General features: G+C 40.7%; 1 protein-coding gene across 3 annotated transcripts; it reads right to left on the bottom strand.

Annotated features, from left to right (window-relative positions):
• Positions 1-38: 38 nt before the first annotated feature.
• SLC39A13 (solute carrier family 39 member 13) lies at positions 39-27744 on the bottom strand. 3 transcript variants are annotated; one of them, XM_087921544.1, is made up of 11 exons: positions 27682-27744; positions 18070-18143; positions 16475-16777; positions 14910-15023; positions 11898-12019; positions 10494-10646; positions 6908-6997; positions 5078-5128; positions 3434-3566; positions 3205-3304; positions 39-2203 (listed from the first exon to the last, which is right to left on the bottom strand). In XM_087921544.1, the coding sequence occupies exons 3-11, from the start codon at positions 16740-16742 to the stop codon at positions 2128-2130; spliced, it is 1107 nt and encodes a 368-aa protein (XP_087777670.1). In that variant the 5' UTR covers positions 16743-16777; positions 18070-18143; positions 27682-27744; the 3' UTR covers positions 39-2127. The 3 variants fall into 3 exon arrangements, with proteins under 3 accessions (XP_087777670.1, XP_087777669.1, XP_026563911.1); XM_087921543.1 differs by having other exon boundaries at positions 18070-18140; XM_026708126.2 differs by lacking the exon at positions 18070-18143.

The raw sequence follows: 27744 nt of genomic DNA, 5'->3' as shown, positions 1-27744 counted from the left end.
TGAAAGAATAGAAGCGTACGAATGAATAAGAGGCCACATTCAGATTTTTAAAATTTAATCTCTATTGCCTCTGTGTGAAACAGAAGAAGGCGAATGCACAAAAGCTAGTGCTAAATAACGCCCAAAGTGATAAGTATTGCAAAAATATTAACCATCTTGCTTGTCTGTAGCATTGTGAGCTAGTTCCAACTGCAGTAGGAACTTCTTCCTTTGGACTGTGCCTGGCCCCTTCAGGCAATGCTCCCCAGTATCTGCAGATTCACTTCAGGCAGCCTGGGCTGCAAGCCAACAATAACAACTCAAAGATTAATGAGTCAATGTCACCCACTTTGCATTCCTAAACAGTGAGCAGAAAATTCCTGCTGCAGCTTGCAGCCTACACCAGACTTAACCCTGATTCCAACTGCATGATCTTCTATGTACTCTCTCATCCTGGGAATGCACTACTAGAGACTCTTAATAATGCCGGTCAGAATTGAAAGGGCAACAAGTATTCTTGGAAAATATTAGCTAGGGTGTGTAAAAAAGGAATAAAACACACAAGGGATGAGTAGGAAAAGGTGCCCTTTTGGCACTCTGTACTGGGAACAACTGGAAGCAACTGTTGGAGGAGACCAACTCTTCAGACAGACAGATTCATAAAAAGAGAGGACATTTCATTAGGAGAGTCAATAAAACAGATTACCTGCATCTAATGTTGCTTTATGGAAGAATTGATCAAAATACGTGAACATCTTTCAATGAGCTACCACAGTAACAACAAGAAAAAAAAACAGAGCTGTTATTTATGTAGATTTTAAGGCTGCTACACCCATTGCATTTCTCTTTATGCTGCCCATGTGTGTTTCTATCAAGTTCTTTCTTATCCACTGTAGGAGAATGTAGATTTGTCTTATCTTGTTACCAAATGAATCAAAAAGGAAGCTTCAGCCAAAAAGCTGCCAAACAAGACTAATCCTGCTGCTTTAAAGCTACCTCATGGCCAGAATAAATTAAAACCTTTTTCATACAGTGTCACATTTGGAAGAAGGATATTGTTGGCGTTCTTAGGTTGTATCTTCTAGTTGTGGGGCCCAAGTGGTTTTTGGAGTTGAGCTCTATCATCCCCAGTTACTGGTGATATTCTAGTTTTGAGGAAAAAGTGATAGCTAGAAATAGGGTTATTAAACAATCCATGTAGGCATTTCCAATATAGTTCCTGATTTCATAATACAAATGTATTGGAGAAGCCTAAGAAAAGCTCTGCTGACTCCAGTCAGATTTTCAGTTACTCACCTTTAGAAGTAAGAAATCATCAATTCTAGAACCAGGTTAGGAAACCTGGATACCCCTTCAGATGTTTTGGATTGCCAAACCAAGTCCCTTGCTAATGGCCATACTGGCTGGGATAAATGGAAGCTGGAATCCCACACAGGTAGAGGGCATGAAATTGTCTATCTCAGAAAAAGTGCAGAGATGCTTTTATGGGAAGGGAAGACCTCAAAGTAGCAGGAAACACACTTCAGTCCCTGCTGTCTCCATTTTCAAGAGGATCTCAGAGGGGACAAGAACTGGAAAAGCTCTCTAGCTGAAACCATGAAAAGTCTCTGCCAGTCCAGATATACTGAGCTAGATGGGGATACATAGATTCCAACATAGGTCGAATAACAACCAAGTATTTTGCTGATGGTGAAGTACCTGAGCCCAGGAGAGAAAAATATAGATATATATATATGCACTCTTGCTTTCTATTTCACTCTGGAGTTTTTGTCCAAGCGATCCCAGCACAGAGACTGGTCCAACAGGAACACCGCCATCCGTTCCACTAAAAGAAGTCCTTACCATCATCTGCTGGTTCCCCCTGCCCTCCTTTAAATTATTATTATTATTATTTTTAAAAAGACACTCTGATACCTCTAAAAAACAACAACCCCATCCTCATCTTTTCTCAACATTTTTGGATGTCTAGCTTTGTGCCGTTTAAGAAGAAAAAAAGAAGAAGAGACGCTTCCTTTGTTCACCACCCCTGAGCAGCAGTCAGATTCTGCAGGCACATGAGGAAGAAAGATCCCTGGGTGTCCCTGACTCCTTTGTAACACTTCAGAGGGAGGCAGCTTTGTGAAACAGCAGAAAAGAAGCCGGAGACTCTCATTCGATGGTGAAGGAGAAAAGCACCATGACAACGATGCCAATACAAAGGCACAGAACCTGTTGCACAGAGTTCCTGGGCAAGGGAAGGAGAAGAGAAGGACAATTATCATCATCATCATCATCATCATCATCATCAATCTTTCCTGGACCTTCACTATAGAATCACTGTATAGAGAAATACAGATAAAAGCTTTTATTTTATTTTATTTTTTAAAGAAAAGATTATATTGTGGTAGCTAATGCTTGTATTTATACAACTTGCTTAACTGTGTTAGGTAAAGACCAAATAGATGCCTTTGAAATGCCAAGCCAAGTTTTGGAGGAGGGGAGTTTGAGGGGAATGGTGCGTGTGTGTGTGTGTGTGTGTGTGTGTGTGTGTGACTTTCCTTGTTGAATTGAACCCAGCCTTTTACTAATTCGACATATTTTAACTAAGGGTTTGTGATTCAAGGTTTATGGGAGGCTAGAAAATAGCCTAACTCAGTAACCAGGTTAAACGTGCTGTATGAATGGATTCGCAGTGACGGACTTGGACAGAGGGAACTGAGGTTCAAGTCTTCATTTGAACATGGAAGTCCCTGGGTGACTGTGGTCTAGTCACCCAGTGATGTATCATGTGGGCTTCTGGGAGATGAAAAATGAAGATTGAGAAGCACTAGTTCATTCTCTCTCTCACTCTCTATCTATCTATCATCTATCTATCATCTATCTACCTATCTATCTCTATATCTATCTCTATATTTCTATATTTCTATATCTATCTATCTATCTATCTATCTATCTATCTATCTATCTATCTATCTATCTATCTATCAATCAATCTTTCTATCATCTATCTATCTAGAGATTTGAATCTATCAAATTCTCTTTCCAAATTCTCCTCAGGAACAGATCCATGTGTGTAGCAATCCCCAGCAGTGAAGGCGAAGGAATTTGACAGACCCTTCCTCATTAAAAAAAAAGATGTCATAAAAGCTTTTCTAGTCTTTGGGATTTCAAATGACTCCCTTTTGTTACGGCTATTCAAGCTTTTCTACATTAAACAAAAACAAAAATCACGAGAGCAACTCTTACCAAAGATTCTTCTCTTCTAAGAGGTCAGGCACCACAGTTACCAAAGCAATGTACAGGAATCCTCCAGAGGTGAAAGGGAGAATCCAAGCGATGGTTTCCCCTGAAGAGATAATGGACAGCACGTTACGAACCAAGGGATGCCCACATTTCATATTCTATATGTGAACACATTGAGAGTCAAAGGGAATGGAGCTTCTGAGCCATCTGCTGTGCCTTCGAAGAACCTCACCTGTCCCTTTTGGTGACTGAGTACAGATAGCAAAGCAGGCGCCCAGGATGCCCCCGAGAGCTGTCGAGAGTTGCAGCTTGGCTGCACTCCAGCGATCAAATCCTGCCCGGAGGAGAATGACAAAATCACCCACCTACAGAAAGGGAAAACAGAATGTAACATCCGGGAGCAAGGCACCCAATCTGAAAATGGTTATGGTGGCTACGGCGTGTTACTTAAGGTAGCTGTTCCATGGAGGGTAGGTGACTTTGCTTAAAACTGGGCTTGTGATGACCCGGGGCGTGGCACAAAAGCAACACAGTCACATAAGTAAGAAATGTTCCTTTAATACCGCCAACTTTGCCCCCAGTGTCCAGTTACCTTCGGCTGGAGAAAAAACTCTCCCCAAAACAGTCTTTAAGTGGTGGAAATTCAGCCCGAAAACAAAGTACGTACAAACTGCAAATAAAAATCCACACAAACCATGCTGCAGCAATTAACTGGACAGGGCAGGATAAGGAATTCCAGACTTCAAAGGCCAACAAAACACACACGGTTGGGAAGATGCTAGGAACCCAGATAAGCCTCTACAAGAACAGATAATTCATGATTTGCTTCCAACCAGTTGCTGTGTGCAATCTTTCTTTTTAAACACTGTGTTCCCAGCTGCAGCTAAAGAAGGGAATCAGGGCCCTTTCCTCCCCTGTAAGCCACACAGTTCACGTTGCTCTCTTCTCTGTTCCTCCCAGCGTGCCGTAGGATGAAGAAGGGGTGGCCCTGAGACTTCCTCTGAATTCTCTCTGCCTTGCTCTACTTCTCTCCTGCTCTGCCCAGCCGGACTTTGCCCTTCCCCAGTTTCTTCCACAGCCACCGGAGCCACACTCCCACTCCCTGTCAGCTGCTTGGCCTCCCCCTTGGAATCAGATTCTGACAGGGGCATGGCAGGGCTCCAGGGAGGTTAATCAACTGTGGCTTAGTAATTTGTTTGTTATTTTTATTAAATAAGTAGGAAAATAACTGAAAAAGACTATATACTGACAGTCCTCGATTTACAGCCATTTGAACTTACAATGATATTGAAAAAAGTGACTCATAACCAGTCCTCACACTTATGACTGTTACACCATTCCTAAGGTCAAGGGATCAAAACTCGGGTCCTTGGCAACTGGCATGTATTGATGAGAGTTGCAGCATCTCAGGGTCACAGGATTACCATTTGCGGCCTTCCCAGCTAGCTTTCTGACAAGCAAAGCATTTTCTCCAACAGAGTCCTGAAAATGCATTGGGATATCTAGAGGTGCTATAGCCTAATATGTCTGGAGAGCACCTGATTGGGAATATAGTTTTTGCCTTATAGAAGAAGATGGCTCTTCTGGTTGGTTAACAAGAAGGGATGCTAAGCAATATTTACCATCTGCTAACCCCTCATTTTGGCAATGAAGAAACAAAAAGATCAAGATGTCTTCACACTTATTGGTGGCCTCTCCCCTCTCTTCCAATATTAGTGTTCACGCTGTTTTACAGACAGAAGAAAAGATTTCTCTGCTTTTGGCTTACACCAGTCTGCAAAGCTCTCTGTGTTGCTGACCCTACTGTATATATACCCAGGATTTCTGCCCACCATTAGCTCAGCTTCCCACACCCACACATTCCTGACACACTCACCTCGTGGGGTATTTCATGTAGAAGAATTGCCAGGGTCGTAAGGAGTCCAACCTAAAAACCAAGAAGACAAAACTAGCTACGAGAAGTTTTTATAGCTCAACAGGGTAGCAATCATGTAGTACAAGGTTCTACCTGAGACAGTGATCTATGCAGCTTTAGCATTTAGAGAACTTATAGGAAACATCCAAGTGGGCTTGGGGGCTTTGTTGTAAATATTAAAGCGGAACATGGAAAAATGATGAAATTGCTTCCTAAAAATTACACAGACCTTCTAAAGGAGTACGGATAGACAAATCTGTGGCCTCATGTGGTCCTCCACCTTCAACAACAAAGCCTAAAGATTCCTTCTTCCTATTTTCCTACTGGCCAACTGATCCTTTTAATCAGCTACATAGCTAGGTGGCACAGATCACTAGCTTTCTGTTGCCATAATCAACAGGAAACTTAACAATCCAAATGTTGCCAGCCATGTGACGATTTGATCAGTTGACTGAGGGAATCAAACCTCGGATTTCCTGCTGCTGGCAATGCCAGTTCACAGAAGAAGGAGCTTAAGTGAATATTGTGTGTTTGATGGGTTGCATTAAGTGTATGCATGACAATGAGTTTTCATGTATGTGATGCTCCCTTTTCCCTACCTTGGCCATCCCATCCTTTCATGTTTATATATCATAAGCCACCCAGATTTTGTCTGGAGCTGGATGGCATTGAAACCAAATGAATCATCATCATCCTCCTCCTATGTAGCCCTGGGGCAAACGTTATATGTATTTATATATGGCATCCCACTTTTCTGTCCATATAACAACTTAAGGCAGCTTACAAAATTATACACACACACACACACACACACTAAAATGAATGAACCCAAAAAAGCAATAAACCTAGCAAGCAAGTGACAAACAGTGCTGATTTTTTTTTAAAAAAATCACATGAATCCACATTTTGCATCCAGATAGCAGTCTAATTGTCACGCTTTACAATCATTACAGTTCTTGGACGTTTCTCAAGAGCAAACAAGTCAGCCCTCTCTGCTGCCTCCCCTCCCATGGAGTAGCATTACTCCATGACCTTCCACTACATGTTCAACCTAGTTTGTCCTAAGAGTTCTTCCACTTGCATTTGAAACCTCCTCCGTTGTACTTCATTGGGAAGAAGGAAGTTCATCTGGGCCCTCTCCTATTTTCACAGATCTGCCAAGGCTTTAACTCTGTTGCCCAAACGAAGGCAAGAAATTCTCCAAGCATATTTAGCAAATTCTTGGATCTACTAAGTGCTGGGCCAAACTATTTTAACTCTTCGATGGGTTTACAACAACCATTAAACTGATCAGACAGTAATCTTTCCATGAGAATGGAATTAAAACAGTTCCTGCATTTCGGGATCATGGGAACCAATCAAATACCACATCCGCTATATGTCCTTATATAAGTGCAACCAGAAGAAATTGGGCTAGACCGATGGCCATGGTGGATTTGCAATCCTAAGCCATTCCTACTGCACCACTTCAGCGTGGACACTTAAGTCTTTCAAAACAAGAAGTGTAGGATAGTTGTCTATTAGATAGCATCCTGATTAGCTTAGAAAGAGAGATTGTTGTGCAACAAGGTGAACGGCACACCACAGTATCCCTGCATCACCCAAGCCACAACCCAAAGGTAGCAATAGATATTCAGTATAAGCAGACTGAATGTTGGATAGAGATGGATTTTTTAGTGCCTTTGTGTCAAGAGTAAAGGAAGCAATATATTTGGGGAATAGGGTACATGTCTTTTTAATTCATCTTCATGTTGTTAAAGGAGAGCCAGTCTCCTAAAGAAGTAAACTTACCTTTCTGCTAACCAGGAAGCTGGCTGCCACTGCCAAGCCATGTGTGAAATTATCTATTGTATTAGCCAAGAGATTGAGATATCCACTCATCTGCCCAGGGCAAAAGGAAGGGGTAAAGAAGAAGAACAAAAAGAAAGGAATTCAAAAGCTTCAGGATTAACCAACAAAGATAGCTGTTTTCACAAAACATGTATTCCATTCCTAGTTTTTGCTTACATGTATTTTAGCTTTTGCATAAATTTTGTATAAGGTTGCTTACTCTAGATCAGCACAGCTTAATGACATTCCCATATATGTATGTAGTTGTGTGGAAAGGCACATCTTAGTCAAAACTGTAGGTTTCAATGAATCCTTTTGTTGACAGAGCCTGACACAACAGCTTCATGATATAAAACCAAACACAATATATTTCTATAAATTTGAATGTATACTTAGTATTTATGAGTTGTTGACAACAATGAACATGGCAAGTGCAGATGAATTAACTACAGTTGATTCAGGGTTACTTTTTTCTAATTGTAACATTTTTAATAAGGCAAAAAAGGTGACCAATCTCTTCAGCTTGCAAGGAAATAAAATCAATACCACAGAAGAACAATATCCTGATCCTTCTAACCTCTCAAAATGTGACTGTTGTCATCTCTACTTCCAACAACCAGTAGGTTTCTCCAAGCAGCGAAAATGAAGTTAATTCACTATTACAAAGTAGGAAACAGGTATAAAAACACTGAACCAATTCCAGCTAGCAATTTTGACCAGGAGAGACAGAGTGAAGAAATTTGATATTCTAAAAAAACAGAAACCATGTATCAATACAAACAACCTGTTTAAAAGTTCACCTACATCTGGAATAGTTATCAGAGGTTCACAGCATCGCTTTTGCAACACTGATCTGCTTGGAAGATTAGTCAGAATTCTGTCACTGTAGTTTTCTTTCAACTTTTTCAATTAAAGTCAGTCAGTAGAAAACCTTAATCCAGGAACATTTGGAACAAAGGGCTTTATACTGATGAAATAAAAAGTGAATTGTTCAGTCACAACCACATAAGATATGTTCAGAGAAACATCTGAAGAAAAAAAAAATTCCTTGGCCAACAATTATGTTCTGAGCTTAGGTGGCAGAAAACAACACAAGAAATATTGTCCAGATGGCATGGTTCCATCTGAATATCACTGGGTCCTAAAACTAACAACTCGCTGTCAGTGAAGAAAAACTAAAGCTAAAAAGAAGTTGGATATTTCAACATGATCTGAAATACATGTCCAAAGCAACCATGAGTTATTTAGAAGAAAGAAAGAAAGATAAAGCTTTTAGTAATTTAGTAATGGCCTTCACTTCACCCAGACTTGAATATTATGGAAAATCTGTCAGGGGATTGTGGCATAACAGTTTTAGTGGCCTGGGGGAGCTGCAGTTCTGCTCCTGTGAGCCAGCCTTTGCAGTGAATAAAAGGGGAAAACGGGAGCTCAGTTTTGGCCCTGAATGGCAGCTGGACTATCATTAATAGCTGATATGCAGACTTGGCTGCTAGCCAGTCTGTTGTGGTGAGATGTTAAGACAGTAGTCCCATTGCTCCTGGCTACTATATAGATGTTGGGGATTAGAAATGGGCGTGGGGGGGAGACCCTCCTCCTCCTCCCCTCCTTGTTGAGGAGCATGCTGCTGATCTGGCTAAACATTGGAAAGGGAGAACAGGAGAGGAGGGAAGGAAAGACAAGGAAATTCTGACCACAGAGTGGCTGGAGAGAAAAGTTGGAGAAAGAAGTTAAATGTCTGAGGAATTGTTGGTTTCTGACTGGGAAGGGAGAAGAAAGGTCCAGGGATGGCTTTCCTGAAGGAAAAGAAATGAAGGCCCAGAGGAACTAGAACTTTACCCAAGACCCTAGAATGAGAAGAACCGGCTACAGGCAATGGTTCACCAAGGCCAAGGAGTGGATCAGCTGTCATAGAGAAGCCGTGGTCTTTGGGAAAGGACTGGGTATCCCGAAAGAGGTTCTTTGACTAATACGAGAAACAGCAGGAGAATGTCAAGCCATGTTGAGCACGCTTACAGTCCATTCTAGCCATTCTTTTCTTTTCACTCGCTCTTCCCCTTATCAAACCCCAAAATGAGGAAGAGAATCAGAAAATCTCTGGGAGGGAGACTTAGGAGGAAACTCAACACTGGGTCAACAAAGAAATTGAGTTGTAAATATTGGTTACAAATATTTGCAAAAGAACAATACATCATCAGTTCAAAAAGAATCCCCACCACACGTTGACAGTGACAGAGCTAGGAAAGATCTGCAAAAGGAAGTCAGGGAACATTCCAAATGGAAACCATAGAGAGACCCTTCATTGGTTACAGGAAACACGTAGAAGCTGTTCATCTTGCCAAAAGAGGTATTACAAAGTTCTGACTAAATGCTCAACTTCTGAAACTTTCCATATTCACTGCTATCTTATTCTGAATTGGGACAGGTTGCATATGAAGGGGAACATTAGTTTCAGATCTGCTGGACGTTGTTGTGTTTACCTTCGTAGAGGTCGGGCCAGCTTTTGTTCATTTAGGGATCCATTGAATCATACAGCTTGATTAAAGTGCCAAAACTTTTGCATACAATTGCATTCACATACTTTTATTATATAATCCTTATGCCGGTCTATGACTGGAATAAAGATCCTTTATTTTTCTTTGAGTGTAAATTTACATAATATAAATGTATTTGCGTTAATAAAGAACTGAATAAAGATCTGAATTTGAATGTGAGAACAAGGAGGCACATTGCTTTGGAAACAGCAACATGGAATTACATGATGGTCCCTAGAAACACACAAATACAAAATTCAGCAGATTCAGCATTACTGTGTTTTGACGGGCATAACTCTATATGCCCTGATAGTTCTCAACAGGAACACAGCTTGTCTGACTGAACTCCTTTCACCTCCATTGGAAAGTGTATTTTTAAGAATACAGAGTCCCCACATTGCAGGAAATAGCATTCCTCTAGTGGCTGCAGTGTAGGAACATTGTTAGAATCCAGATACTGGTTGTTTATTAGGGCTGTGCAACAATCTGAATTCAAAGGAGGTCTGGAGAAAAAGGAATTTGGTATGTGTCACCCCCTCTTGGAACATCTTTAAATCAAATGTGTCTTTTGCTTCTTTGTGGAAATACCAACAGGTATTACAACTCAACTTTCCCCCCTTGAATCCAGATCACTTACTCAGTCCTATTCTCCCTCTAAATGTATTATAAAGAATTAAAGTTAAGGAGGATATAAGTGGGGACCAGGCATATCTTTTGTATATACGATATCTCAAATGCAATCCTGGGCATTTCCTTTACAAGGAGGCAGCCAGAATAGAGAAGACTTTCACATGTGATAATGGGCTGCGTGTCTTAATAGTCTCAGTCAATATAAAGCAGCTCTATGTTTTATAGCACAAAGCATAACAAACAGAAAGTTTACTCTTCTTTAGAATCCTGTCCCACTTGCTTATTTTCAGCAGGCGATGAACTTCTTTTGAATGTTTTTCTTCAAGTGGTCTATTTTATCTCTCTATGGGCCATAGATCTCGAGAGACCATCAATCAGTGTTTTACCTTGATTTTCTGTGTTGATGATGAGAGTAAATGAGAGGACCCATTGCAATGAGCTGGGCTGGACTTCTTTCTTTGAACTGGAGTGTTTGCATCTTGCTTAGAGAAGCTGCTGCCATTCAGGGTCCTTTCAGTGACTGGTTTACAATTGTTGATCTAAAACCATGGAGAAATGGCTGAACTTTATCCGTGTCCATCAAACAGTGGCTAAAAGATCTCTCTTATTCCCTTTAAAACACCCCATTCCAAAGGCAACACACAAAGTATCATTTTGAATATTTACTAGGTGGGAATAAAGCCATACAAATTAAACACACATTTATATACTTCAAACATTGCTGAGGAAGCAAAATCAGTATCATTTACTTCAGTCTCTCTAACTCCACCCCAACACACACACTTAAAAAAAGAACCATGAAAAATGGCTGTTTTGAAATCTGAAAGACATGTATATATTAGGGCAGGGTTGGCGAACCTTTTTGGCACCGAGTGCCAAAATGGGAGCATGCGTGCGCAGGGGACTGCCAGAAACTGGAAGAGCAACTTCCCAGCGTATGCGCACCCGAGCACCGGAAACCAGAAGAGCTTCCAGTTTCCGATGTGCGCATGCGCTCTGGCCACCTGACTTCCAGTTTCTGGCACGCATGCACACATGAAGACCAGAGCTCACCTTCCTGGCATGTGCATGCGCACTAGGGAGCTGCTCTTCCGGTTTCCAGCTTTCCCACGCACGCGAAGACCAGCTGGTTGGCGTGCAGAAACTGGAAGAGCAGTGGGTGATGGGTGATGTGCCCGGAGAGATCGATCCACATGCCACTTCTGGCACACATGTTCGTCATCACGGTACTAGGATAATGTAGGCTTTTAAATCCATTTCCAAAAAGATGCTTCAAGTGCGCAAGGGCAGCATCTGCCTGCAACTCTTTAAAAGCAACTATGGCTTTCCATGGGGCTGCCCCTCCAAAGCTGCTATCTGATCCCAGGCAACAATGTGGGTGCTTTGAAGAACAGCAGCAGACAGGTGCTACATCTGCATCCTTCTGCACTATAAAGCCTATTTTTGATATCAAATCTGAAGCACCACATAGCTACAAGACGCACACATACAACTTTCAGAAACTAGATATTTGCACAGTTTATGCTCAGTGCAGAAGCAGAGGGAGGTTAGAAGTGGACAAGAGAGGAATTCAACACAGTGCCTAAGGCTCTTCACTATTAGCAGAAGATTCCTGTGGGGCCCGATAAAGGGATGCCTTTCTACTCCCCCATAGTTTATATACACCGAATTCCTAAGCTATGAAGGAAGCTTCAAAGAGACAGATGGGATAAAGTGTTATGCGGAGCAAAGAACAGCACATCATGCCATCTCTAAAGCAAATTCAAGTGCTCCTTTCATAGTCCACTCACCAAGTTGGTGCTTCCTTGCTTTTCACTATCTGGGATCATCTTCTGCAGACTCAGGAAGGTAAGTAAGCCAATGATCACCCAGAGCCCCAGAAGCTTCTGCTGTTGGATGCTCTGCCCTTCTCCTTGTAAGGGTGGGGAGAAGAAGTAGAGCAATCAGTTCCTACTGTACACCTAAAATACACGGCTGCCCAGGATGATTCTTTCCAGCTGTAAGCATCCCCAAGGAATGATTCTGCAGAGGGCACATTTCACCACTTTGGTGTTAGAAAAGTTGGGTACCAAAAAACAAAAAAAAACCCAAAATCCTAAGGTTCCCACATTCCAGGTATCAAACAATGCAACCTAAAATATTTGCTTTTATTCCTGCTACATAAAACATCCTCTTTTCACTCGGTTACCACCTTTCGATTCATCAGAGAATGTCTTGGTTTTAAATCAAGGAAAAATAAAATATTTGGCACTCAAGAGTTGGGTAAGACATTTAACTGTTGCAATAGACCAATAAATTACTACTGAATTACAGTGGGCCACAAAGGACTTGGCGCTGCAGGAATCGTCATAAATATAACCCCACATGGATTTGTACCATCCATGGGTAACCGACTGTCATTAGTCATAAGCCACATGGGTTGGCAGCTGTGAGGAAAGCTGCAGATTTCCCTCCCCTCAATCACTATGATCAGCTGACCAGCAGAAAATGGATTCTGGTATAATTAATGGCAGGAAACTAGACCACCTGGTCCTGGCTGGTCAGTGATCATATGATCAGCTAGCTGGCAGGGATCAGGTTACTAATTTCCTATTAATAGCAGTAGGAAAACAACCATCTGCAACGGCTTGGTAGCAGGAGAGAGGCAAGATGCATTTGAAGGATTTCACAAGTGGGTGAACCCAAGTATTATGCTATGGCCCCCCGCTCCCAACCAACAAACTGATACAGGTAGTTCTTGCTTAGGAACCCCAATTAAGGCCAACAACTCTATCACTAAACACCTAAGTTACTAAGTGGAAAAATCACATGACTGTGATAGGCTTATAACTTCAATTCCCCTTTGGTAATTCAGTGAGAACATCATATAATTTATGATTTTACTTCAGCCTTCTTTATTAACTTGCTAGTTGTGAAACAAATGAGATGCTGCAACAGACATAAATGTGAGGATTGATCACAAAGCTATTTTTTTTATAACCTCATACATTTGAATAGTTGGTAAATGAGGCAACCTGTGAGATGTTTCAGGGTTGAAAAAAATCTGTCCACCCACAACACAGTCTGACTGGCAATTCTGACTACAAGAAAAGATTTGGAGATTTTTGGCAACACAGCCAAAAATTATCTGTATAAAGAAATCCTGATTACATACTCAAAAATTGCAAACGTAAACAAAATCTCAATGGCCTCTGACTATTCTACATAATACAAAATTTTAAAAATCACTAGATCAAAAGAAATCACAAAATCAAAAGATCACTAATTTTGGCTTCTCAGATGTTGGTATTATTCCATTCATCCTCTGCTATTTTGACTTAGAGATAAAAGGACTACGTTAGCTACAATTAATCAATCTTTGAGAACTAAAACTGGAAATCACTGCTCTGAGATTTGACGTGCATAATATTTCAAAGGCAGCTTTATTTCAATCAAAATGTCCAAGAATCAGGTATCCATAGATGCACATAATTTGAAAAGGTATGGTCTATTTATAATAAAAGTACCACAGTCTATAATAAAGGCCTAATTGATCTATATAGATTACATGATCAATATAATCTTATTTATATGATCAGTATAATCTAGTGATAACATAGTATCCAGCATGGAGCTTGTACTCTTGAAAAAAATCTGGTTTTCACCTTTCGAAAAGTTTAGATTGCAGTTAATCACTTAAAATTATTTTTTAAACAGTTAAGAGTCTGTATGTGTGTGTGTGTGTGTGTGTGTGTGTGTGTGTGTGTATCTTTGGTTGTTCGGGTTTTCTCCCGCGGGAGAAAACCCGAACAACCAAAGATCCACATACAAATACCCGCGAGAACCTCAGAAAACAAATATATATATATATATCTTCCTAGATCCTTCATCTATGTAATTTCTTGCCTATCCAGGTTTTGCTATAGTGCTGATTTTCAAATCTGAGTCCTGAAAGCTGTGTGTTTTATGCATTAGTCTTAGAAGAAGACAAGGATTTATTGAATAAAGAATCATGTACTACTCTGGCAAAAGCCATGCATGTTGAAAACTGAAAATTTAGCATCCAAGCCTTCTTAAATTATATGCACAGCAGGAAACCTGCAGCTTGCAATAGCTAATGAATCCTCCTGGCATAGCCTGGCAAGTTCTTAAATGGTACTTTTGATTAAATGGACTACAGTCCGCTTCAAGCTCTTGATTGTAGTCGAGCAAGCATGACAGGCAGGCATGTGTGAGATGATGATGCCCAGAGGCCAGATAAGAAAACAAATGGAGACACATTCCAGAAGAGTCGCTAGGAGCGACAGGTTTAAGAAAGATAACCTCTGCAAATTCAAAACAAGGACAGGTGCCTCTCTCAATGGTGCTCCCAGTGTCCTACACATTAAGAAGGTCTCACTTCTACTAATCAATCTTTTAATTATAGGGCTTCACCCCACCCCCATCCCCATCCCATCCAAGCATGTTACAGCACACTGAGGGTTCAGGAGTTGTATTCAATATTGTTCTTTATTACACCTACAGATATATACTGGCTGTGCCTGATTCTTTATCATATCAAGCCTTTCTATGATGGAAATGAAATTAAAATGAATCCATTCCAGAATCTATAACAGGAGTGTCAACCTCCCAGCCTGAAGGCCAGATGCGTCACGGACTGGCCACGCCCACACCCAGTTTAGCAAAGAGGGGGAAAAGTCCCAATACGTCCCATGACGCTGACGTGACGACGTGAGAGTTTGATACCCCTGATCTATAACATTCTCTTCACAGATGTGATGAAATGACTTGTCTCATTATCTTGATATAGGTCTGGGTGTTACCTGCAGCAGCAGTGCAAGTGTAGGCCCAGGCTTCCGGAAGCAGATGGAGAAACACATTACCCAGAAGCCCACCAACAGCAAAGCTCAACAGCTGCTTCATTCGATGTGATCCCTCTGAAAAATAAATGGCAGCCAGTCACTTCAGAATTGGGTCTTATTCTCCTCCACATGACAAGACTGGGAGGACATTTGCATACAAACAGATAGCTGCTATTTAATTAGCTCAGATCCACTCCTTCCGACAAAACACTGATATACTTTAAACCTCTAAATTGTGCCTGCCAGCTGGAAGACCTTAGCAACTGCCCTTTTGTGAGCAGCAAAAGCTGCACACTGGAAGGTTCCCACTGCCATCTGTGCTGGACCCAACAGAAAAAAGCAAGATAGTTGATGCCTGGCCCTTTGGCAAATAAACAAGTTGGGGATATTCCAAAGATCTAATTGCTTGCTAGAGAAGTTAATATATTGATTGATTTAACACACACATTTATTTAAGAGGAACAGACATAAAACCTGGATGGTCATTGTCTGGCAAAAACTGAAAAGCCACTGAGAAGGTACCGGATTGACTTTCTTGTGGTCAGTGAGGAGGAAGGCTTCAATCTTCTGACTAATATTTTGGTCAATGTTATAACTAATGGAAATCAAATAGTACAAACTGCTAAAGTACATGCCAAATCACTTCCTTATCTTCCTTTAAGTAAATCAGAGAATTCCACTTCTTGGGTTGTGAAATTTTAGTTAACAGGGAAAAGTACGATGGCTGAAGTCCAATGGGTGACTTTTAAACTATTCACCCAACAAAACACGAGGCCTCACTTTTAGCTATGAAGTTACTTTGCAAAACAACAGATTATTACCACATTTCGAGAAGGGGCATTACTTGGCCATAAAGAGCACTGTTCTGACCCAAACCTGGTTCCAAGAGAGCAAACACAAAACAAAGTCAGCAGCACAACCTTTTAATGTTTCATTTATGAATCCTGTTTCTTCACAGATAAAAGGCTGCTTCCAACTAATTAGCTCTGACAAAAAAGAGCCTTGCTAAGTTTTTGCAAGGCTGCCAAAAAAACAACAGATAAGAAATAGTTTACAATACAAGAGTCTTCAAATACCAACTGTAATGTCCACAAGGCTGAGTGTCAAAATGTCTTTGCTTCCTACAAAGAACGTTCGCTTCACAGCTGGCTTTTATTTTCTTGAAGGAGGAGCCATTATCTTGCAGCCTTACTCTTCAGTCGTCTTGTGCTGTTGTAGCTGCTCTGTACCTGCAAGCAATCCTGCCTGCACGCGCACTTGGCACAGGCTCCTCGGGAACCTCCTCATCACTGCTGCCAGCCCCCACAATCTCTGAAGGCAGCAGTCCACTCCCTAATGGTCCTGGCCCCTCATCTGAGTCCTCGCTCTCCTCAGCCATCCACACCTGCTGCCGGCTAACCACAACAATCACTCAGTTATGCTTTAAACATACACGCTATCTCTGGTATTCACTGATTGAGGGGAACAGGCATAAACAATAGCCAAGATTACGGTAACAAGAATGCTTTGCTAAAGAACTGACCTACCTTCTGATTTCAGTGCTGCTCCCACCTCGAAAGGAATGAACAGTAGAGGAAGAACCCCACTCAACCCCACCATAAGAGAACCAATCAGAGAACAGATCCAGGCATCCAGTCGTTCTTCACTGAATACAGCTCCCCAGGACCCAGCATCTTTTTCACATGGAGAGCTCGTCCCTGAGGTTGCCTGGCTCAGTGGAAGATCCTGGGCCTGACAGACAACATTAAGCAACAGGAAAAAGAGAATTCCATGGAGAAGCAACCTTTTCCCCATTGTGACTCTCTGAAATCAGCCTGGCTGGATAATCCCTGAAAGCAAGAGGGGAAAAAAAAGATTACCCACTCTATACCCAGATTTCTGTTTCTTTTCTACTATCAGTATGTTGAAAATCACCTCTCTCACAGCATTCTTCTCGCTCCCATTCAGATTATGTCTCTTTTTATTTCAAGGAGAGTAATGTTAATCCAGTATTGTTGACTTTCAGTAGGGAACTGTCACTCAGCGCAGTTCCTGACTGACTGTTCTTATGAAGGTAAGAGGCAAGCAAATAAAAATATTTATGAGCTAATTTCTCATGCCCTCACCTGCAAGGCTAACTGAGGAGACACTGAGGCAGTTTTAAAGATCCAAAAGAATTAAGATCTCAACCCATAATTAACACTTAATGTTAATGTAAATGTGTGACTTACAAAATATTTAGATCAGGACCGCAATGAGGAAAGGCTACAGGAGTTAAGAGTGAATTGTTTTTATTTCATAAATAGAATTGAAAATAAATGGGGTGGGGCTCATCTACCTTTATTTGCTTTTCAAAGGTAGTCATGCAATTGTTCACTGTAATTGGGACCAGACTTAATGGCCAGCAGTCAACAATATCCATCTTTGTAATCTATGTAGCAGAGTAACATATACCATACCCAAGCTATCACAGAATAATAATAGGGATAGTGACAGGGCACACTCATCCCCAGATATTGTATGTGCTTGTCATCTGCCTAGAAAAACCCTTACTTCTAAAAAAAGAACATTGGGGAAAAAAGATATACCTTTGACTCAGCTGAGAAACCAATTGCCAGTCAGCTCCTCCCCTCCCGAGCAGATTCCATCTACCAGGACTTAGGGCAGAAGAGACATTGCTAGGAAGAGACATCCATTCTTGTGCTCCTTGAACCCTCAGCAGTTTTCTATACTGTGGACCAAGGTATCCTTCTGAATTGGCTCTGTGGATTGGGAATTGGGAGCGCCATTTTATCTCTATTTGTCTGGGGCCAGTTCTAGACAATGCTGAATCACTCCCTAGGCCCCTCCTTTGTGGGGTTCAGCAGGGTTCTACTCTATCTCTTGCTCAACATACATGAACCTGGGGGTGGGGGGAGGTCATCTACTTATTTGGGTTCAGTACCATCAGTAAGTTGATTATCCTCTATTATATATTTCAACCCCAGCTTGACAGAGTGAGGCTGTTATGGTTCTGTCCCAGAGTCTGGAGTTGTGTAGGTTTAGATGGAAAAGAACTATCTCTTAACTCAGTTCTACCAAGATAAAATAGCTGTGGGTATTTGGGTCACCCAGGCCTAGGAATATTCCTTTTTTTAATTACCTTGCATGGGGTAGCATTTTCCCCTTCAGTGTTGATGTGCAATCTAGAGGGTCTTCCTGGATTCACAGATCCTGCTTAAAGAGGAGATGATAGCTCGGTCAGGAAGCCCTTTGCTCAACTCCATAAGGTGCATCTTTTGAGTGCTTTCCTACATCGCAGGGTGCTTCAGTCATTCATGGCTTTGTAGCATGACTTGCAACTCTGTCTACCTGGGGCTGCCCTCGAAGACCACCCAGAAGCTTCAATTGGTCCAGAATGCAGTGGGTGCAAGCAGCAATGGCTTGCCTTGTTATGCTCATGTAATATCTTTGTCAGTTTGCTCCCAGGTTGCTGGCTGCTACCCATAAAGTTCTACACCACATAGGGCCTGGTTAGTTGAGGGACTGTCTGTTTCTCATAACATCTGCCCAGTTAATTCAATTTTGTGGGGTTGGTGCACTCCGGGTTCCTTCAATTAAACCCATTGAGACCTCAGAGGTGCAATTTTTCTGCAGCAATCCTCTGGAAGTGCCTCCTCCTGCCAGATCCAGACATCCCAATTCTGCTGTTGTTTAGAAGGGAAGGGAAGACCTGGCTCTACATCCAGCCTCTGGCAAGGGTAAGTGAGACCCTTGGCTTCATTCCATCTTGGCTGTCATGTTTGCCACCTTTTAATTTTCTTTTTCATGTTTTATTGATTTTATTGTAATCTCTCTGACTGGCTCCCAGAGCCATTGGGAGTTGGGCAGCATACAAGTTTAATAAATCATCATCATTATTATTACATTTTCAACAGTTGCATTTACAGAAACTAAGAACATCACAGGATCTCTACAGATCTCATGATATTCAGGCCAAATACACTCTTTTGGTACGTATACAATGGCCTCACATGGCCACATGGTCCCTTTAAACAATCAAATTAAGCTACGTTGGATTAGTCTTGTCTAGAAAGAAAATGAAAAATGCAATCCTTCCTCCCAAACAGTTTGAAAGGAACCCGAGACACAGAAATAAAGCTGCTATGTCAATGTCGCAGCCAACACATATTTAGGACTTCTGGCTGACTATATCTGACATGCGGTATTAACTGTTTCTTAGTGTAGAATTTCCATGAGACACTCAAGTATTATTCCATTCAGCACATACAATCCTTCCATCAGCAGTGAATGGTCCCATTCATTAAACTGCCTATGGGCGAAAGCCAACTGGTGTAGGCAAAACACTCCGCAACACAAAATGTGTAACCCTACCACTGGTCACAATGAAACAATTGTCTTAAGGAACAATCTGGGATAGCAACTTTTCAGCCATCCCTCTATTGGAAGACATAAGGTGCCATTTGGATGCTCTCCTAAATTTGGTAGAGGACTCTGTCCTATGGCTGGAGAGTCAATGGTCAATAGGGTCACTTTTTATACATGGAATTAACCTGAATATTTATTTATTTATTTATTTTAAGCGGTTATGAGACAACAAGTATAAGTATAAACATAGTTATGAATACATGAAATGGATATATATATATAAGAAAAATAAAAAGAAACAATAGGACAGGGACGGTAGGCACATTGGTGCGCTTATGCACGCCCCCTCTAGACCCCTCAACACCAAAGTGCTAAAAGAGAAATTAAGAAAAAGACTACTCCAGAGTTTATCTGTAATTCAGTTCTTCCCCCACCCCGCCGTGACTACTTTTTATTTTCAGGAGTCTCTCTCCCTCCCTCCCTCTTTCCCTCCTTCCCTCTCCCTCTCTCTCCCCTTCCCTCCCTCCCTCTCTCTCTTTCTCTCTCACACACACACTACAATTCATGGAAGTACTATTTTTAGATGTCACGCCCATAACAAATAAAATGAACAAACGGGTCATTTGCAAAAGGATGCTAAAATAGAACTTCTATTTACATGGACGGTACTAGGAAATAAATCAAGTTTGTTATCTACTTCTCATAAACATTTTGTTAAAACCCTCAAAAGAATGCTTGTAACCTCAATACCTTGGGAGCGTAGGAAATAACACAGTAGTAACTGGATATATTACATCTGGCAGTTTGATTTCTATTATTGTTGTTGTTGCTGTTGCTACTGTCATGAATTACTATTTGGGGAGGCAGAGCTGAGCCAAACAGGAAATCCAGCCAGAGCCAAAAGGTGGTAAAGATATCAGTTCTCTTTCTGAAACCCCCTTTTTTCTCCTTGATCCCTTTCTTTTTCTTCCTCCCAAGTATCAGACTGCAGGGAAGAGACAGATATCTCTTATTATCAGCAGCATGAACTACTCAGGTTTTCGAAATTTCTGTAAATCAAACACCAATGTGTGGCTCCAGTGCCTTAATTTTTTTCTTTGCTGCCCATACATAATTTGCTGCGTGGACACTTCCAAAATAAGTTGTTTTTGAGTCAGCCACAAGTCATGGAGCATTTTCTGTAAGTTGTGTTACCATCAAGCTGTAGCTAGTAGTGACTGGGAACATGAAGCAAGAGCAGTATGCTTCTATGTGGAGCAGGACCAGAAATACTTGTCATCTATAAGTGGTGATGATAGCAAACCAAGACAACATCTCAAATTTATAATTGGGAAGCCCTTAATGAAAGGCCCAAATCAATCAATCAATCTATCTATCTATCTATCTATCTATCTATCTATCTATCTATCATCTATCTATCTATCTATCTATATGTTATTCAGCTTTGTTCGGGTATTTTCCCACGTCATTGTAGTTGTGCTTTTAAAGTTGTAGCAACGTTTCGGCAGAATCTCATCTGCCATCATCAGGCTTCTGTATTGTGTTCATCTGTGAGTCAGACTTTTACAGTTGTTTCAGTTTTAAATTTGGGGCTAGCCTACTGCTGTGCCAGAATGGTTTTTTCTTCATCCTGATTGGTTGGGAGTCTTGGTCTGTGTTTATTGGTCTTGGAGTTTGCTGTGTTCTGCTTGATTGGTGTTTCTAATACCTTCTGTCTGTTTTGTGGCTTTTTTGGGGGGGTGTCTTGATTGGCTGGCAACATTGTGTTCCTGTATTGGAGGCTTTTAGTACAGCTTGGCTCCGAGTGAATGGACAACTATCATTTGTTAGGAAGCTATAACGACATGGGAAAATACCCAAACAAAGCTGAATAACATACATGTAAGTACCCATGAAAACTTAAGAAAACACACACACACACACACACACACACACACACACACACATATATGTATTTAAGTTTTCACGGGTATTTATAAGTATGGTATTCAGCTTTGTTCAGGTATTTTCCCACGTCATTACAGTTGTGCTTTTAAAGTTGTAGCAACATTTTGGCAGAATCTCATCTGACATCATCAGGCTTCTGTATTGTGTTCGTCTATATCGATATCGATATCTACATCTATCTATCTATCTATCTATCTATCTATCTATCTATCTATCTATCTATCTATCTAAATAGATGTCGGCCTTTCATTAAGGGCTTCCCAATTATAAATTTGAGATACTACTGTGGCATTACCTTTATAGTAATAGTAGTAGCAATGGATGGAAAAGACTATGAAACAAAATTGACAGACCTACTCCAAGACTCCACATACAAACCCATAAACATGGACCCAACCACATATCTGGAAAAAATAACCAAGAAGAAAATTATAACCAGCCACATGAGCAAAGAGATCCAAACAAACGATCATCCCAAGAGAAAAATCTTCCAGATGCCCCAAACTATATGGCCTCCCAAAAATACACAAAGAAGGCATACCTATAGATCCATAGTCAGCTCCAGAGGAGCACCACTACAAAACCTAGCCAAATACCTAGCAAAGCAGCTACAGCCCCATGCTGAAGCGGCAGCTTCACATCTACAAGACTCATACCACTTCTTGGAAATGATCAAAGATCTACACGTGGAACAAGAAGATCTGCTTGTAAGTTTCGACGTGGTTTCACTATTCACTCAAGTCCCAATAAAAAAAACTCTCAAAATAATCAAAAATAAATACCAACCACCCAAACACCTCATGGAACTCACAGAACACTGCTTAACCAACACATATTTCATATACAAAGGACAAAGTTACAAGCAAATTGAAGGAGCCCCTATGGGATCACCACTGTCACCTGTCATTGCAAATCTGTTCATGGAAGAATTCGAATCCAGAGCCCTAGCCAATGCCACCCACAAACCCAAACTATGGTTAAGATACATCGATGACACATTTGTTATTTGGCCACATGGAAAAGAAAACCTAAACAATTTCCTAATACACCTAAACAGCACACACCCCAAAATGAAATTCACCATGGAAATGGAAACAAACAAACAACTACCATTCCTAGATGTACTAATCTACAAAAAAACAGATGGCACACTAGGACACACCATATACCAGAAGAAAACACACACTAACCGCTACCTCAACACCCAATCCCACCACCACCCAGTGCAGATAAACTCCGTAGCCAAAACACTAATTGCCAGAACCAAACGCCTGGCAGACAAGACACACATAAAGACTGAACTATGCACCCTGACTAAAGTACTGACAACCAACGGCTTCCACAAAAGCAAAATCACCAGCTTGATCCACAAAAACACACTGAGACATAATGGAGACCCAGAAGATGAACAGACCTATGGAACAGCTGTCCTGCCCTACATAAGAGGTACTACAGACAAAATCAGTAAGATACTACACAGGCATCACATCAAGACTGCCTTCAAAACAGACAGAAAAATAGCAGCCGTCCTAAGAAACCCCAAAGATAAAATTGACCTGGAAAACCAAGGCATATATGAAGTCCCCTGTGCATGCCCTGCCACATAGATTGGACAGACCAATAGAAGAATAAGTACCCGCCTGGATGAACACAAAAATGCAGTAAAAAAAGCTGGAACATACTTCCTCACTAGTCCAACACATGAAAGCCACAGGTCATAGCATCGACTTCAATGGCACCAAAACCCTAGCCACTATAGAAAACCCCAGCTACAGAATTATCAGAGAAGCCATAGAGATTGAAAAAAGACCTGAAAGCATGAATAGAAGAGATGACTCCACCAGACTGTCAATTATCTGGAAGCCTGCACTCTCAAACAAAAAAATCTCCACACCACAAGCCAGCCAAACACCTGGGCACAAACAGACTCCCCCTGATACCTCCAGCTCAAACACATCCCAACCAGGCACCCAGATGAAACCTGGCTTCCTAATAAAGATAGCCGTCTGTTTACTCGGAGCCAAGCCACACTAAAAGCCTCCAATACAGGAAACACAATGTTGCCAGCCAATCAAGACAAAAAAAGCCACAAAACAGACAGAAGATATTAAAAACACCAATCAAGCAGAACACAGCAAACTCCAAGACCAATAAACACAAACCAGACTCCCAATCAGGATGAAGAAAAAACCATTCTGGCACAGCAGTAGGCTAGCCCCAAATTTAAAACAGAAACGGCTGTGAAAGTCTGACTCACAGACAAACACAATACAGAAGCCTGATGATGGCAGATGAGATTCTGCCGAAACGTTGCTACAACTTTAAAAGCACAACTATAATAATGTGGGAAAATACCTGAACAAAGCTGAATACCACACACACACACACATAATAAAAATGAATTAAAGGGAAATTATAAGAAGTGTTGCCTTCCTATTTTCACTATACCTGTAATTACAACACAAAGAATATATACAGTATAAGTATTACACATGCATTTTCCTTAAGATGAGACATCAAGGGAAACATTTTTATTGCTCCTTGCAACTTAAATAAATGGTGTCCAAAGGAGGGGGACAAAATCACATATTCCTCTACTAATCATCAAGTTTCAGATGAGCAATTTCTGCCTGTCAATCAACTTAAAGAAAACTTGACTATATTTAACTCCGTCTGTGATTACCCAGGGAAAAAGCTTGAATGCAAAAAAAAACCATACAGCCTCATGACCTAAGGACTAATTGAGGTCATCCAGAAGCTGACTCAGAGTACATTCCATGCTGGAATTCCAAGGAAAGATTTGTCTGGGAGCAATGCTGAGATGACTGGCTGGGGAGCAGCTGCCTTCTGTTGGAAGACCTTAAGCAATAAACAGCTGAATGGCTTCTCTAAGTCAATGAGAACAACATGTCACTGGAGGAACAATACTAGACCAATACTAGACAAGAAAACAATAATGTGGCTTTTTATCAGTGTATCTATTTGAATGATTTAAAACAGCTTCCTCCCCCACAACTTAGTGTCCTTCAAACATTTCATGACTACAACTCCTAGAATTCCTGAACTGCATAATTATAAGTAGTATTTTGAATATTTTTGCTTGAGACTAAGTTCCACGTCACATTTGTCTGTCTGGCCAATCAGGATATTTTCAGAGCTTGCTCTGCTCATTGAATTCAGAGATGGAAAGGTTCCAGATGTCATCATTTTCCAAACCTTCCCATTTTTTTCTGGTCCTTCCTCCGTTTTTATTTTTTAATCACAGAAATTTCACTAAGGAAGAAAAACAGAATAGCCGCACAGTATCTTCTAATTTGCTTGAAGCGGCAGCTTTCTGCCCTCAGCTAAGCCTCCACCATTTTCCTGCATCCCCAATTCACTGGACATTATTATTGGAAATGTAAACTTGCACATCATCCAATAAAGAGAAGAAGCAAAAGAAGAAATAGTCCAGAATATTAATCACATGGGAGATTCTTGGAGCTGCTAGGTGGTAAAGTCAGAACTTCTTCCCTTGTTTCCTCCCTACTATATATATACAGCTGAAAACAGGATGTCCATTAACGTTTTTTCCAGCTGATCTCTTGTCCAGCAAACCATTCTAGAAAAAGTAAGAAATTATAGGCACGTTCCTCTGGAAGCCCGTGGCTTGTCTATAATTATGCAACTGCTTGCAGACAAAATGTCATCTTATTTTCTACAGTGGAAATATAAATAGCAATGAGCAAATTCATTCCCAGAGCATTTTTTTTATAGTTCAGCACTAAGCGCCTGCAGTTCTACTGAAAATCCTAATCTTCTGCCAACAGCTACAGCTACAGAGCTTCCAATCATTGTAGCTGCACCACTGAGAGAATCAAAACATCCCCTCAGGATTTTCCATTCTCAGCATCTTCCCCTAATGACTACTGTATCCCATTCTCTTGCAGCACTTCTAATCCTACAGGTGCACAGTCGGCTATCCTTTCTTAAATAAAAATGAAATGAATTACGATTTCAGATTACTTTTGATCAAGCTCTTCCACTAATACATTGAGATCTGATCTAACCTGACAGCCTTTCCTTAAAGGCATCAGATGCCAATATACTCCATCTTAAAGTAGCATGTTTGATAGCTACAGTTGGCAGGAATTTTATAGTCATGCAATTCAAATTCCTCATCAAGAAAAAGAAAACCTTTCTAATTTTACAGTATCTATTCTGTGATGTTTACTGTTTTTCTTTTTCCTAGTTCTGCTAGTCATAGACCGACAAGTTCTGCCAGAAACCAGCCCCTGGAAATCTTATTAGATCCTATATTAAGACACATTTTTCAAGTTAAGCAATGTAATTTCAACCTCAAAGCCAAGAAACAAATGAAAAAAATTACAGAAACTAAATTCTCTATCCCATAAATTTTTTTTTGCTACATTTCTGCAGAATCATGCAAACCGTATTATCAGCATAATTTGCTAGTCAGATGATGATACATTCATTAACTCAAATTTATTTTATTTATTTGATTTGTCAATCACTTATAAGATAATAGGAGCAAGTATAAACATGAGTAAGAATACAAGAAATAGGTACGAATAAATGGGGACAATAGGACAGGGACTGTAGGCACAATTGTGCACTTATGCATGCCTCTTAATTAGCCAACAATAATTAGCCAACAATAATTCACTTGCAATAGAGAGATCATTTCCCTAAACTATCTAGAATATCTAAGCAAGGATACTAATTTTCTGAATTTCTTGTTGTAACCTTTTTTCCATCAATGCAATCAATCACCATGGATAGTCCTATGTGTAATTCATGACAAATCCCCTTTAAAACCATTTACAATATTGGTGCTCGGCATATCATTCGGTCAGGATTTTTCTAAGTTACAAATTGTGTACATAAAGGATTTTTCTTTTCACTACTTGGAATATGTTGGAATACATTTTTAGTTTTAATCAAAACAGAAAAGGCATTAAATCATTTTTTCTCCACATCTGCTTGATGCTAGATTGCAGTCTTTGGGGAGCAAAAAAGGAACAGCAACAATTTTTTTTGTTAAAATAGTCTCCTTCCCCAGGTTACAGGATAAACTATATAAATCTGTCTGAAAAAAGATTGAGGTATGTATCATTTCAACCTTTCTTAATTGGTCAGGCTGGGATCATACAACTACAATGCCAACATCACCTATGAATTGGTTCCTGTGTTTATCTAGTGTCATTCAGATGTACTGAATTTACAACTCCTATAAATAACATCCAGCTTTAGTCATAGTAAATGGAAGCTATGGGAAGGAAATCACTATAGCGATGAAAAATTGTGACATGCAATTAAACTGAATTCTGTCAGATATTTGACATAGCTGTTTTACCTCCCTGTTCCATTCCAATGTATATTTCACATTTCAGACAATACTTTTGCTGCAACTGACGAAGTAAACTTTAGTCCATAAAAGGTTATAAGAAAACAAATCTGTTGCCTATTTCACTCTCTTATATCTGATAAGGCATAAAGGTTCTAGATGATCAGACCTCATTAAACATCACAAAATGATGTTAATTAATTGTTTTTCTAGCACAGCTGTTTCCATGTCCCATACCCTTAATTTACTTTTGAATGTATAAACTGTTGGACAGATTTGACAAGAGGAGCTGGCATGCTTAAACTACTACTGATGTGAAATAAGGCAACAAAGATTGAATGTAAAATCAGATGGTAACTAAAATTAAGTAGGACTGATGTGAGAGCCAACATCACTGTGATAACTTTCATTTAAAACTGTTGTTTTACTGGTAGAATAAGTTGGATTTTTTCTGGATGCTGCTATCGATCGACTGCCTGCTTTTAAATAGGAAGGTAAATGGTGATGGCTGCGAAGTTTGCATTTTAGCACACTATCTTGATAATCCATGATTCTGACTGGTCAAAACTTTGATAAGTTGAGTCTTTGGGCTGTTAGTTTCTATCTGAAGATAAAATGATGAGGTTGAAAGACGAATGTCCCAGCCCTTTTCCCTAGAGGGGCATTCGAAATTAACTCTAAAGCATTCTGGAAGTTTACAAGGCTCGCCATCACAAAAGTCCAGCCCTTAAAAAGCAACCGACTAGGCTTTTAATTAATCACAAGGGATAATGAAAGTATGTGCAACAAGAGCAACGGATTAAATGTGGAAGAAACGCAAGAGCCGCCTTAGCCCCAGGCATCAAGCAATTGAGCTGGGTGGCTCCCTGTTCTCCCCTGGTGCTCGGACGGAGGACATCTCTCGCAGCGTCCTTATCGACTACACGCCGGCGCGGGTATTGCCCTTAAATAGCCCCGGCCCGACCCGATCTCATCCTTCAGCCCCTCCAGGAGGGAAAGAGAAGCTCTTTTCTCCCTTAGGGACGACTCCGACTTAGGTTCTCCCACCCACCCACCTACCCACCCAACCCCGAACAGGACTGAATGCATTACCGTCTGCTACCCGGGAGCTCCAGATTACCCCTGCCATCCAGCGCACCTCGGCTCTGCACTCTC

Source organism: Pseudonaja textilis, chromosome 1 (assembly GCF_049901715.1).
Source record: "Pseudonaja textilis isolate UNSWEBS1 chromosome 1, rPseTex1.2, whole genome shotgun sequence".
Lineage (NCBI taxonomy): Eukaryota > Metazoa > Chordata > Lepidosauria > Squamata > Elapidae > Pseudonaja > Pseudonaja textilis.
Note: the sequence above shows the minus strand (reverse complement) of the source record. Positions and strands in the feature narration are given on the sequence as shown.

What these genes read in the sequence shown, in the direction of transcription:
- SLC39A13 (XM_087921544.1), bottom strand. Translation starts at nt 16,742, where the DNA reads ATGGGGAAAAGGTTGCTTCTCCATGGAATTCTCTTTTTCCTGTTGCTT. An exon ending in AGCAAGGAAGCACCAACTTG is followed by an intron (nt 10,647 to 11,897) that starts GTGAGTGGACTA and finishes CCATGGTTTTAG; the next exon opens with ATCAACAATTGTAAACCAGT. An exon ending in TCAGTCACCAAAAGGGACAG is followed by an intron (nt 3,305 to 3,433) that starts GTGAGGTTCTTC and finishes TTATCTCTTCAG; the next exon opens with GGGAAACCATCGCTTGGATT.